Source organism: Mytilus californianus, unplaced genomic scaffold (assembly GCF_021869535.1).
Source record: "Mytilus californianus isolate M0D057914Y unplaced genomic scaffold, xbMytCali1.0.p SCAF_25, whole genome shotgun sequence".
In the NCBI taxonomy this organism is placed as follows: domain Eukaryota; kingdom Metazoa; phylum Mollusca; class Bivalvia; order Mytilida; family Mytilidae; genus Mytilus; species Mytilus californianus.
This window is the reverse complement of record NW_026262674.1, coordinates 4861187-4875375: the sequence shown is the minus strand read 5'-3', so window position 1 is coordinate 4875375 and position 14189 is coordinate 4861187. Positions and strand designations below refer to the sequence as shown.

The following is a 14189-nucleotide window of genomic DNA, read 5'->3' as shown; positions in this document are numbered from 1 at the left end:
GTTTTGTAGCTAGCTAAACCTCTCAATTGTATGACTGTTATGACAGTCGGATAAAATTCTTTTATACTGACAACAATGTGAGAGCAAAAAAAACCAGAGATAATAGGTAAAAATGTAAAAAATTGAGGTACAGCAGTCAACTTTGTGTTATAATCGTAATAACTATAAAACAAACAACTATGTCAACAAAGACAATAAAATTGGCATATAGACACACTCTATAGTCAAAGCACATAAGCAAAAATGAAAGACAAGAATACAAAAAATGATTATAGCACAATAATACAATCATGGCGGGATGTAAAAATACCGAGCAACGTCAAAAGGATATTATAAAAAATGGACTAAACAGTAGCCAGGAGAAGTGATGAAGATATCGTCGTTTAAGTATAATTACTATTTGATGTTGGGAGGTTTAGCGGTGCGTTTCAATACCTAGTAGTTATATTGCCGCCCTCCATTATCAGCTCTAGTAAAATACTGACTGTGCGAAGGGTCTTGGTTCGAACTTTGGCTGGTACAGTAATTTATTTTGGAAGTCAAATCACGCTCTCCGCTTACTAGTACATTATACTTGTGAAATTTCTAATTTGAGTCTCTATGAGATTATACATGGAGATCATATCTGGGACCAGCAGGTTAATAAATCATACCACATCTTCTCTTTATAAAACAAACTAACTATGAATATTAAGGATTTCCCCAAAAGAGGGGTGGTTTGGAAGTCAGCTATTTTTAAATCTCCCGTTTATCAGGAATGAATATGAATTACAAACATGACAAATCCATACTGTATACATGTGAGATAAATGAGATACAAACATGACAAGTTAATACTATATACTGTGAGATAAATGAGATACGAACATGACAACATGATATAAATACATGTGAGATAGATGAGATACGAACATGACAACATGAGATAAATACATGTGAGATAAATGAGATATGAACATGACAAGTCAATACTATATACTGTGAGATAAAAGCATGACAAGTCAATACTATATACATGTGAGATGAATGAGATACAAACATGACAAGTTAATACTATATATGTGTGAGATAAATGAGATACAAACATGACAAGTCAATACTATATTGAGTATTTTCCCCAAAAGAGGGGTGGTTTATAAATCAGCTATGTTTTCCATCTCCAGTTTATCAGGAATGAATTTTAGATATGAAAAGTCCATACTATATACATGTGAGATAAATGTGTGCCTTCTATATGTATATGAGGTAAGTGTCGCCTTTTACCGGATGTTTCTACTAAAGGAGTTATTTTTAAATGTGTGTAGATCTTACCGATTATTTCATGTATAAACCTTGACATGGGAAACATGTACAGATGTATAACCATATAGCTCGACTTGAACATTAGGTAGGTAGTACGAACGACTTGAACATTAGGTAGGTAGTACGAACTATTTTCAACACAGTCATGGACTGTCATCATCTTTTAGTGAGATGTAGAAGAAAACCAGTCTCTATGTCATGTTTCAACTGGTTGCGTTCAACTGATACATGCTTCCGGGAAATTGCAGAAATTATATCGTTTAATTAATGAATATATTTCGTGTACTCTGTTGAAATTTTGCATGGCAAACTCTCGAACGATCTATCTATTAGATATATAGATGAACTACGTCTGTCATACAATTATCCATGTGAATTTTGGCAGATTTTGCAAAGAGATGAATATTGTAACAATTCTAAAAGATGCCTATTATAGCGTATAAACGCACTAAAAATTTAAAAGAACACCTATAAAAACAAGGCTTTTAGATAGGGAGACTTTTGTGAAGGGTCTCTTGCTTAGTATGTCATAGAAATTTGCTAAAAAATCTCAAAACACCGTTAACTAAAAAAAAACTAGTTAATAGGCGATGAGTCTTTACGACTCTATCAACATGGTGTCAAGTCTTGAGGTTTTAGTATGTATATTGGGATAGGAAATCTATGCATTAGTGAAAAGTTTTACCCAAGTCGTTGTAAATCTCATTTGTGGAAAATAAAACATTTAACTACATCTGAAATTTGTACTGCATTTATTAAGTTAATGAGCGATATCGAGCAATAAGACAATATGCTTACACCACATCTTCAAAGGAGGGAATATAATGTCTGTTCGTTCGTTCGTGCTTACGTCTGTCCATCATTCATATTGTTCTAAATTGTCACTGCTTCCTGTTTGCTTTATGCATACGAATACAGATATTTCATAAACATGAAGATCTAAGTACATAGTCCCCATAAGTTTTAAAAAAGAGGAAATATGGTATGACAATCTGGTCTCTCTATGAGGAATAAAATAAACGGCACAATGTTTGTGCACTAGATGCGAATTTCGACAATAAATGTCTCTTCAGTGTTGCTCGAGGCCAAAACATTGTAAATCCAAAAACGTATTGAAACAATTTAGAGCTTATAAACAAAAAAGGACAAAAAGTATAGCCGAAGACGACAAGGAATCAGAGCTTTGCATGCACGCGGGATATTATTCCTTTATCTAAAATAATTTCCAAAACTTTGCATAAATTTTTAATAACACGATATCCGTATTTTCATGTCAGTACCAAAGTACCGGCCACTGGGCCGGTCATAGGAAGTGGCACCACAAGGTAATTAAATCCGCATGCATGTTTTTTCGTGTACAAGAAATATTCGTACCAGTTTCTTGTAATCTGTAAAGTATGAAACCGTGACACTTCAAATTCAACTCATCCAAAATTATATAAATATTTAACTGATTAATGTTATAAATGTAGATTCTTCCACTGCATTGAGTGTGATACAACATTTATCCACTCATGACAGTTAAATTTTCAATTTTAATACGCGAGGCTCGCCGAGTGTTTCAAAAATTTAAAATTTAACTGTCGAAAGTGGATAATGGTTGCACAGCTGTTTCACAAACCACGCCTCTTTTGGGGAGATATATAATATAAATGTTAAAAATATGCCGCACAGCCCTATATTTTGACCCTTGAATAAAAAGTAGTGCATATCAGGTTGCAGTCTTGTAATTGACTGCTCCATAGGCTTACATGCAAAACAGCTGATCTTAGAAAATAAAAAAATAAAAAATGCTACATAGAAAAAACTTTTCATGTTCATATCATGTATGTACTAATGTGAAATTGTGATTTAATCGAAAAAAAAGTGGGTCATGCCACGAAGAATAAAAAGTTACGTAACCCTGAAGTCAAAACATTTTTTTTCTACTTTCTGTTTGCTGTTTTTACTAGGCCGCACCACTTCCAGTAAACATGATATCCTTCCACTTTCTTGGATTGATATCCCCAAAAAGATGCAAGATTTTTTTTTAAATCTATATATATGTTTCAATTCAGCATAAACTTTTAATCAAACAGAAAAAATTGAGTCCAGAAAAAAATTCAGAAAAAAATGGACTATTTTATTTACCTCCATGTTTTGACATGCACCGGAAACTGGAGTTGAAATACAAGACTGGTACCTATAACTATAATGACATGTCTTAAAAAAATAAATCATTTACTTATTTTCATTAAGTAGCCATATTTGAACATAAAAAAGCCATTAAAAGAATTGTTTAGTTGTATTTATAAATATAATCCCAATATTAAAGGAGTACCTCTTTCTGAAAAAAGGCAAAATTTGGAAATAAGTCATGCCTATCAAATGATCTGTAAATCTCATTCTAGTCTATCTTTATGAATGTTTTCTTATTATTTGGATACTGTGAAGCTAGAAGAGAATTCTTATCTCTTATTTTTATTTTTTTCCTTCTATTTGATTGAACCACATTCAATAGTTTACCCCTCCCCCTTTTTTCCATGAAATCTACCCAAGTGGGCCTCTTGTTTAAGTCAAAATTGAAAAACTACCCAAAACTTTTTCATATTGAAGAATTTGTTGCAATTCAACTATCTAAAGACAAGAATGACCAAACCTTTCTCTTTTTTTACTATACATGTCTTTATACATGCCTACTATATGATGGTTTTTAGACTGTACTTGACACCCCAATGCATATAAAATTTGCAATAAAATTCAAGAAAAAACAAAATGAATACTCAAGTTGGTGTTTTTGGTAAGAATATTGATTACTCGTCACACCTAATCACAAAAATCCTTGTCATGATGGATAGTTTTAGAAAAATTCTACTTTTTGAACAAATTTTTACCAAAATATGGAATTTTCAATTAACCATACAGTGCCGCAGACAGGAAAAGAGGTCATAGACTCTTGTAAAGTGAACATTTTGTAAAAATCTTTTCACCAAAAGTTCATTTTATACATATTCTATCTATATGCCAACAATTGAGCCATAAAAATAATAACCATAAAGAAAAAAATTACTTTTGTATGTAGCTGTCCCTTCAACTTTACACTGATTTTCAATGAAACTGCGCAACTAGAATTTTCATCACAAGAAGAAGATTTTATAGAGGAAGAAATCTTTCTATGTTCTTTTTAATTAAACATCATGTATTTAATACTACCAGAATCTCAATTTACCTCAAACTGATGTGCTTTATATCTATTTATACTTTTGAATGGTGTCTTGTATCAAAAATCAAAATTATTACATAATTTCAAGTTTTTCATTGTAACTTGATACCCCATGATTTTTTTTCTTAAAACGTCCTTTAATCATGATGTTTTGTCATTCTGGGCACACAAAAGTCCACATGAGCTACTTCCTTGCAGTGAAGATAGGAAAAAATTACCCTATAACTATAATGACATGTCTTAAAAAAAATAAATCATTTACTTATTTTCATTAAGTAGCCATATTTGAACATAAAAAAGCCATTAAAAGAATTGTTGAGTTGTATTTATAAATATAATCCCAATATTAAAGGAGTACCTCTTTCTGAAAAAAGGCAAAATTTTGAAATAAGTCATGCCTATCAAATGATCTGTAAATCTCATTCTAATCTATCTTTATGAATGTTTTCTTATTATTTGGATACTGTGAAGCTAGAAGAGAATTCTTATCTCTTATTTTTATTTTTTTCCTTCTATTTGATTGAACCACATTCAATAGTTTACCCCTCCCCCTTTTTTCCATGAAATCTACCCAAGTGGGCCTCTTGTTTAAGTCAAAATTGAAAAACTACCCAAAACTTTTTCATATTGAAGAATTTGTTGCAATTCAACTATCTAAAGACAAGAATGACCAAACCTTTCTCTTTTTTTACTATACATGTCTTTATACATGCCTACTATATGATGGTTTTTAGACTGTACTTGACACCCCAATGCATATAAAATTTGCAATAAAATTCAAGAAAAAACAAAATGAATACTCAAGTTGGTGTTTTTGGTAAGAATATTGATTACTTGTCACACCTAATCACAAACATCCTTGTTATGATGGATAGTTTTAGAAAAATTCTACTTTTTGAACAAATTTTTACCCAAATATGGAATTTTCAATTAACCATACAGTGCCGCAAACAGGAAAAGAGGTCATAGACTCTTGTAAAGTGAACATTTTGTAAAAATCTTTTCACCAAAAGTTCATTTTATACATATTCTATCTATATGCCAACAATTGAGCCATAAAAATAATAACCATAAAGAAAAAAATTACTTTTGTAAGTAGCTGTCCCTTCAACTTTACACTGATTTTCAATGAAACTGCGCAACTAGAATTTTCATCACAAGAAGAAGATTTTATAGAGGAAGAAATCTTTCTATGTTCTTTTTAATTAAACATCATGTATTTAATACTACCAGAATCTCAATTTACCTCAAACTGATGTGCTTTATATCTATTTATACTTTTGAATGGTGTCTTGTATCAAAAATCAAAATTATTACATAATTTCAAGTTTTTCATTGTAACTTGATACCCCATGATTTTTTTTCTTAAAACGTCCTTTAATCATGATGTTTTGTCATTCTGGGCACACAAAAGTCCACATGAGCTACTTCCTTGCAGTGAAGATAGGAAAAAATTACCCTATGCAGGTTGCAGTCTTGTAATTGACTGCTCCATAGGCTTACATGCAAAACAGCTGATCTTTGAAAATAAAAAAATAAAAAATGCTACATAGAAAAAACTTTTCATGTTCATATCATGTATGTACTAATGTGAAATTGTGATTTAATCGAAAAAAAAGTGGGTCATGCCACGAAGAATAAAAAGTTACGTAACCCTGAAGTCAAAACATTTTTTTCCTACTTTCTGTTTGCTGTTTTTACTAGGCCGCACCACTTCCAGTAAACATGATATCCTTCCACTTTCTTGGATTGATATCCCCAAAAAGATGCAAGATTTTTTTAAAAATCTATATATATGTTTCAATTCAGCATAAACTTTTAATCAAACAGAAAAAATTGAGTCCAGAAAAAAATTCAGAAAAAAATGGACTATTTTATTTACCTCCATGTTTTGACATGCACCGGAAACTGGAGTTGTAATACAAGACTGGTACCTATCAACTTTCCATTCTAGGATATAATTTTTTACGAAACTTCATTGTAAAAGTGGCACAGTTTTAGCCGTAAAGAGAGCTCCTATGGGAAATTGCATTGTCTATATTTACAGAGGTGAAACCTAAATATCGTTTTGCACGATAATTGGTGGTGGAATCTGTTTCTCTAATGATTTTTAGACGATATTCAGACAAATATAATCCTTCTTTTCGAATGGTCTGCAAAAAGATGTGTTCTTTCTATGTGACGTCATCAGGCATGGTCACCTTTTTTCATGACGTCACAATAGGAATTTTTGAGTAACGTAAGAAAATTTGACAACATAATAGAATTTTGACCAATGAAAAACTGAGATCAAACGAACCACCTGTTGATGAGATAAAAATAATCAACAGGTCCGGAAAAGGATAAAACAGGTAAGAATTAGAGCAAAATAATTTAATAGGTTATAATGATTTTTTATACATTTTCATTTTTAATTTCCTACTTTCTTTTACTAGTAGGACATCCTAACTATGATAGTCCTCAAATAGCTTTAATGTGCATGCTCAGACATGTGATAAGTCTGTTCCATCATAATCCAAATTTTAAAACCCAATTTTATAAAAGATATGACTTAGGACAGATTATAGGACAGCTTTGAGAAACAAGTCCCATAACTATATCTTGTTTCGACCTCTTTTTAGATCCGACTCTTCTGTTAGCAGAGTATATATTATTTTCTTTGAAATAATGCGAGTCCAAGACATTTTGTCACATTTTCCGCATCAACTACAAATCATAGCTTCTTCATATTTCGTACCATGTCCCTTCTGTTGTATATGTATTTTTTGTTCAGCATGTTTCAAAATCAGGAGCGGGGTATACATTATATAAAAGAACAGGAGCGGGGTATGCATTATTTAAAAGAGCAGTACCACACACTTCTTGTTTAATCACATCTAATTTAGTGCCCTATGGTTTTCAACATGGAGTGGAAACCCACCCAACACAAGGCAACATGTATATGAAACGCGTGATTTTTTTTATCATTTCAGTGAAAAGATATACACTTGAACTGCAAAAATACCAAGTATTTTACTGGCGGGCTCGAATGAAAAGTCCAGATAAGTAAGGAATACTGTGAATATCCTTTAAACTTTAATAACTAGGAAACTTACAGATGACAAGTGACATAGAATGACAAAAAATACTTTGTATGTTGACACTGCTTTGTTGTCTGAGAGACAGGATTTCGAAATAAATCAGCGATCAGTTGTTCACATAAATATACAACGTACAATAAGCCAGAGTCGTTATAAGATAGTTCAATCGTCTAAAAGGTATTAATACGATCAGAACATCAACGAGGAGACAACATGGGGGATAGGAATAAATCAGAAACTTCTGTGGAAATTTATCCAGGAGATGACTCAAGTGAAAGAGAAAACCAATCGGGAGATGCTACTGAAGATCAAACTAGCGACTTGGCAACAAACATCTCGCAACAGACTACTACTAACCCGATAGACTCCGAAGATGAACATATTCATTTGGTTAAATGTTGGAATGGCGAAACACAGGTCGACGATTCTGTAAACCAGTCACATGTCAAAGTATATTTAAATATAAATGATGAGTCTGAACCTGACATGGTTATGGACATTGAAAATCAACAAGAAAGAACACAAGAATCATGTTATGCCGGAAGTAGAGGAATTCAGTCAAATGACAACGAAGTTTGTCAAGTAACCGAAACATACAAAGAAAATCAAATGGATCATAATATTAAAACTGACAAATCGTCAGACGAATTGAATTTTATATACCCAACAATAGAAGTTTCAATGTTAGAAGATTCTCCAATAATGCAAAGAGCCCCGTCACACATTACTATTGCTAAATGGACAAACACAAACACACATTCATTAGAAGTGAAACCATTGGATTTGGACTCGATAAATGAAGAGGTAGATACATTATCTAGACATAATTCACAGACAACACTGGTGAGTAATTTGGACGTTGATGATATTGCTGAAAACGGCATTAGGATAGGAAACTCAACATTTTACATAAATATTGAATCCAATTCGGAATCAATACACAAGATGGACAAAACCGATTATTTATTTGGAAAAATGAACGATGATGAGATAGAATCAAAAAGAGACCGATTGTCTTGTGGCGTTCCCGATGATGATACGGATTCGAAAGATTTACAGACATCTTTACAATCGCTAAAAAAGGATGGGAGTGAGGCTGCTGGAAGTTGTATGGATTGTATTAAACCAGTGCAAGTTAAAACCTGGAAGGAAATCAACCAAGGCGACCATATTATCCTTTCAAGGAGGTTTTATGACCATCATGCAATTGTAATTAGAGTAATTCCACCAGAGGATGATAACAGTCAGCAGATTAGTTTGGAATTGATTCATCAGACAATAAGGGATCGTATACTTCATACAGGAACACTAGCAAAATTAAAAGATACAACTGAAACTGTCAATTTAAAAACGGACATAGTAATGATTTGTAAATATTGGGGAAGTATCAAAACGAGATCTCCAAGACAAGTAGTTAAACGAGCAATTGGGGCTTTACGTGGTGCCAAGGAGGAATTTCGGTATAACGTTTTTGATAATAATTGCGAACATTTTGCTTCTTGGTGCGTAACTGGAAGAAGACTCAGTATTCAAATAAGAAAAGTAATAGTTGTTCGTAAAATATTGGTTCAGTTACACAAAGGATTCCGTGGTCTAAGTGACGAACTGTTAAGAAACCAGGTCGAATATGAACATGGTATGCTTTGTAAAATGTGCTTTGAGAGAAATGAGAAGATGCTTGGTGTAACAAGAAAGAAAGTTCTACAAAAGGACGACATACAAAAAGGAGACATAATTTTGAGAAGATATTGGCAACTTCAACACTGTTCAGTGGTTCTTAATGTTATGAAACGTAAAGAAAAATATATTAAGTGCGAGATTGCCCACTATGCATTAAAGGGACCGTTCACACAGAACAAAATACAAAGTGATATTTTGAAAATTCCATTTAATGGATCAGTTTCAGTGTTTGATTACTCGAGTGGTGAGTTTCAAACTTATGGTCCGGACGAAGTAGTCTGTCGAGCTAGGGAACGAATAGGAGAGCAGATGTTTGCATATTTTTCAAATGACTCAAGCCATTTTGCCCGCTGGTGTAAATTAAAATTGTTAAACTAATGAAAAATAAACACTTGGTTCTCTTTTGAATTTTTATACGAACACTAGAGCTTGAGACAACGAATCGTTTGCTGATTGAGGATAAATAATCAAAATAATCCGAACGATCCTAGAACTAGCTCTGGAGATACAGTGTCACTTGTTTGACATATTTTTTTATTTACAGCAGTTTTCTGTACCACAGTCAAACACCATGCCTAATGATTACTCAGTCGTTGTTTGTTCTCTTCATTGCTATTGTAAATCACAAAAGACAAAGGGCTATTGTAAGCTTTTGCCATTTCTTCAATGTCCATCGTTTGCCCATTGTTATTTTTTTCATTATTATTTTCTATCTTATTGTATTAAACCTGGATAGGTTAAAAATATACGTTAATCATCGTTTTTACCTGTATAAGAATGAGTTTTTTTGGATCGAATCAGTCAATCAAAGTGTTTATCCTTGTTTCACTTTCAATGTTGACATTCTTTTCCTTTTAATAACTGAACACGCCTAATTCATGCGTAACCCATCTCTAGCTAAGGGGTTAAATTGAAGGTCACATGAATATGGATTCAATGAGGTCGAATTATTCACCTGCAAGTGAATAATTCATCAGCGATGTTTCTTAGCTTATTTTTACAAAATTGAACCAAACTGGACTTTGTCATTGCACAATCAGCACGTGGCAATTGTTTATTCACATTTTCTACATTTACACGTGATCATCTTAAAGGTGCTTTTAGATTGGGTGCAGCCAGTTATATCTGTGACCAAAGGAAATCCTTACCTCGAAATTCTATCTTAATAAGCCAAGGGTGGAGAAGAGGGGACTGGATCGTAACCCTTGGCTGGCGAAGATGTAACTCTAAACACGATGTTATTTATGCGTTTAAATTCCTGAAAACGTTACTATCGGCGGGACGTCCGGTGTGTGATTTTCCCTTCTCAAAACCACTGCTTGAACAAAATTATGTATAATTGATGCCCAAATAATGATGCTCAAATACGTTATTGAAATAATTGCATTTTAGTCTCACATTTGCAATGAGAAGTACATGATGCAAAAAATATGCTAGTCCTGATCACTGAACGTATACTATTCAAAACAAAGGCCCCGAAGTCCCATTTTTGTTTAAACTCCGGTCTAAGTACTAGAGATGTATGTGGGAGAGTGAAAATCACCCGTCTAATGTACTGAAATTTCCAAGACTGCAGCCATCGATCTTACAGTGTGTTCTTATGTTGTGCTGTTACACCACTGTCCCATGTCTCACAAACATGTTTAAACCCCGACACATTCTTTTTGTGCCTGTCCCAAGTCAGGAGCCTGTAGTTCAGTGGTTGTCTTTCGTTCATGTCTGTCATATTTGTTTTTCGTTAATTGTTTTGTTATAAATTAGGTCGTTAGTTTTCTTAATTGAATTGTTTCATATTTTTCATGTCGGGGCCTTTTATAGCCGACTATACGGTATGGGTTTTTCTCATTGTTGAAGGCCGTACGGGTGGCTATAATTGCTTACATCCACTTTATTTGCACTTTGTTTGATAGTCGTCTCATTGGAAATCATACCTCATCTCCTTATTTTTATATTAACCACTACACTGATAGGGATCGAGTGTACACGGATTCCACTGTTACAGTAACGTGCCTCGCAGCTCTTGAGGGGTGCTCCGAATAACTGCGGAATCTACCAGTACATACATACAAGGTATCCGCCATAATGCAAATTATTGAACATATATTTTTTATGGCACTAACATATATTGTATTTTATGAACATCAATCTAATTAAAATATAGATCTCGGATTTCGTTATACTACGTTTTTCTGACTGTGCGATATGGGCTTTGCTCATTGCTGAAGGCTGTACGGTGACCTATAGTTGTTAATTTCTGTGTCATTTGGTCTCTTGTGGAGAGTTGTCTCATTGGCAATCATACCACATCTTCTTGTTTATATGTACATAAACAGGATGAAGTTATTTTTCTCACAAAGCATTAAACTAATATTTAATGAACACTGAAACACTAATTATCATTCTGACCCACTGTAGCCGAGTCCAAGAGTAGTGAACAATTAATTTCTTTCTTGGCAGAAAATTTCCCCTAACAATTATCTGGAGCACCACATGATATCAACATGTAGCAGTGTGTGACAGAAGTAAAAAAAGTATGCTGATATTAAAACTTTTTCTGCATGTGCTGGCATAAGTATACCGGTACATGTATATCTTTGCAAGTACACAGTAGAATATCATTAATAAGATGACATTATGATTTATATACTATTTCCAATGAATTTAGATTTATCTGATCCCATATCTTCATTGACTTTGTAAATTATAATTTTTTGGTAGGAGAATTAGGAGAATGAAGACTTGCAATGTATTTTCTGGGATATTGTCATGTTTTTTTAAAGTACACTGTGAATCCTCCACAAATATTTTTTTTTAATAAACACTCGAGAAGTTGCCCAATGATAGAAAAATGTCAACCTTTAATAATACTCTATTTTCGAGAATTTACCTTTGAATGCAGACTTGATTATCGCCATATCGGGTAGCAGATATCTGGTATGTAAACTCTTTCCATAGCCCGTTTGAAGCATGTTGGTAGCCTGACCATGCAATCTTTGATTTCCAAAATTTTTCTCTTCTCAAATTTCAATTCTTTCACTTTGTACTAAGGCAAAATTTCAGTTAATGCATTTTCTATGTTGTTTTTCCATTTCTACGTCGCCATCTTCAACATGGTCCTAGGTCGCGTTTATAAGGAGCATTCTGATTGGTCGATATAAATACTTTCTGGGGTCAAATATTACGTTATATAAGGTCACAAAAGTGAAACCTTGTAGGGTACTTATTAGATCTTCGTATGTAGTATAACGTAGTATAACGAAATCCGAGATCTATATTTTAATTAGATTGTATGAACATATATATGATTTTTTGAAAATACATTTTGTTTTTTGTCTCGCCTGCGACGAAAGTCGCGGATAGCGAGACACAGGAATTGCTTTTCTGGCGACGGCGACGATGACGACGGCGTCAACGATTGTTCAGTTTTCTGCTTAAGTTAGTTTGATAGGAACTACGTGTGATAGATCAATTATATTTTGTATGAAGTTGCTTTACTATCAGTACGTATATCAGTTTGATTACTATTTTGAGGCCCTGCCCCCTAGGTCTGTGTCCGGTGACTTGGAATTAATTAGAAATTTTCAATGTTAAGTTTTCTGCTTTAGTTAGTTTGATATGAACTACTTGTGATAGATCAATGATATTTTGTATGAAGTTGCATTACTATCAGTACATATCAGTTTGACGAATATTTTGAGGCCCTGCCTTCTAGGTCATAGTCCAGTATATTTGAATTAATTAGCAATTTTCAATGTTAAGTTTTCTGGTTTAGTTAGTTTGATAGGAACTACTTTCATATGACAATTATATTTTCTATAAAGTTACATTACTGTCCGTACATCTCAATTTGTTGAGGCCCTACCCACTAGTTCTTACAACGGTTTTTATTAGAAAAACAAGGCAAATTGGTGGAAATAAAAATTATTGTGAATTTGCAAATTATTTTAGAGTCCATTTCAGCGTTACTTGGTTTGTCATAATAAGCCCGGTCTTTGCTATACAAACAAAAATAGGGCAGTTTTAAATGAGAGCCGTAGGTTTTCTTCATCCAGCTGATCGATATCGGTGTCAACATTAAAGTTTAACACAAATTTTCCTTCAGACACACGTATTTTGTTTTTTTGTTTTGTAAATGACGAAATCGTCGAAGTGTAACCTCCGTGGAATGTACCGGCTTTAGTGAAGTGCTTTTTTTAACGTCTGCATTTCTATCAAGGATGGCATGCTAAGTCAACATTTTAAATAATTACTACGGATTGTGAAAATAAATAACAGAACTATGAACCATAACAAACATTGTTATTCGTAGAACATAAGAAGAAATCACGTGACAAGTTGAAAAACAAATTACGACGCCGGTTGAGAGGGCGTGGTGTATATTGTCCATATCATTTTACTATAAAAATAAGGAGATGTGGTATGATTGCCAATGAGACAACTAACCACCAAAGTTAAAACGAAGTGGATGCAAGCAATTATAGGCACTAGTAATACTAAACATATCATCCTTATTAAACTTATCTTTTATTCGTAGCTGTGTATTTTAATGCGCATTTAACAAGGGGTTTTCTTACATGACTGTTTTCTCCGCTTCTTATAAAATTTGTAGTTTGATTGAGTATAAAAAAGAAGATGTGGTATGATTGCCAATGAGACAACTCTCCACAAGAGACCAAATGACACAGAAATTAACAACTATACGTCACCGTACAGCCTTCTACAACGAACAAAGCCCATACCGCATAGTCAGCTATAAAAGGCCCCGAAATGACAAATATAAAACAATTCAAACTAACGGCCTAATTTATGTACAAAATAATGAACGAAAAACAAATATGTAACACTGCAACAAACAACAACCACTGAATTACAGGCTCCTGACTTGGGACAGGCACATACAGAATGTGGCGGAGTTAAACATGTTA

General features: G+C 33.3%; 1 protein-coding gene across 2 annotated transcripts; it reads left to right on the top strand.

The window, feature by feature from the left end:
- The first annotated feature begins 1280 nt into the window (after nt 1–1280).
- LOC127732564 (uncharacterized) lies at nt 1281–9849 on the top strand. Of its 2 annotated transcripts, none has more exons than XM_052241616.1 (2): nt 1281–1387; nt 7477–9849. In XM_052241616.1, the coding sequence occupies exon 2, from the start codon at nt 7798–7800 to the stop codon at nt 9640–9642; it is 1845 nt and encodes a 614-aa protein (XP_052097576.1). In that variant the 5' UTR covers nt 1281–1387; nt 7477–7797; the 3' UTR covers nt 9643–9849. The 2 variants fall into 2 exon arrangements, with proteins under 2 accessions (XP_052097576.1, XP_052097577.1); XM_052241617.1 differs by having other exon boundaries at nt 1376–1416.
- Nucleotides 9850–14189: the final 4340 nt, after the last annotated feature.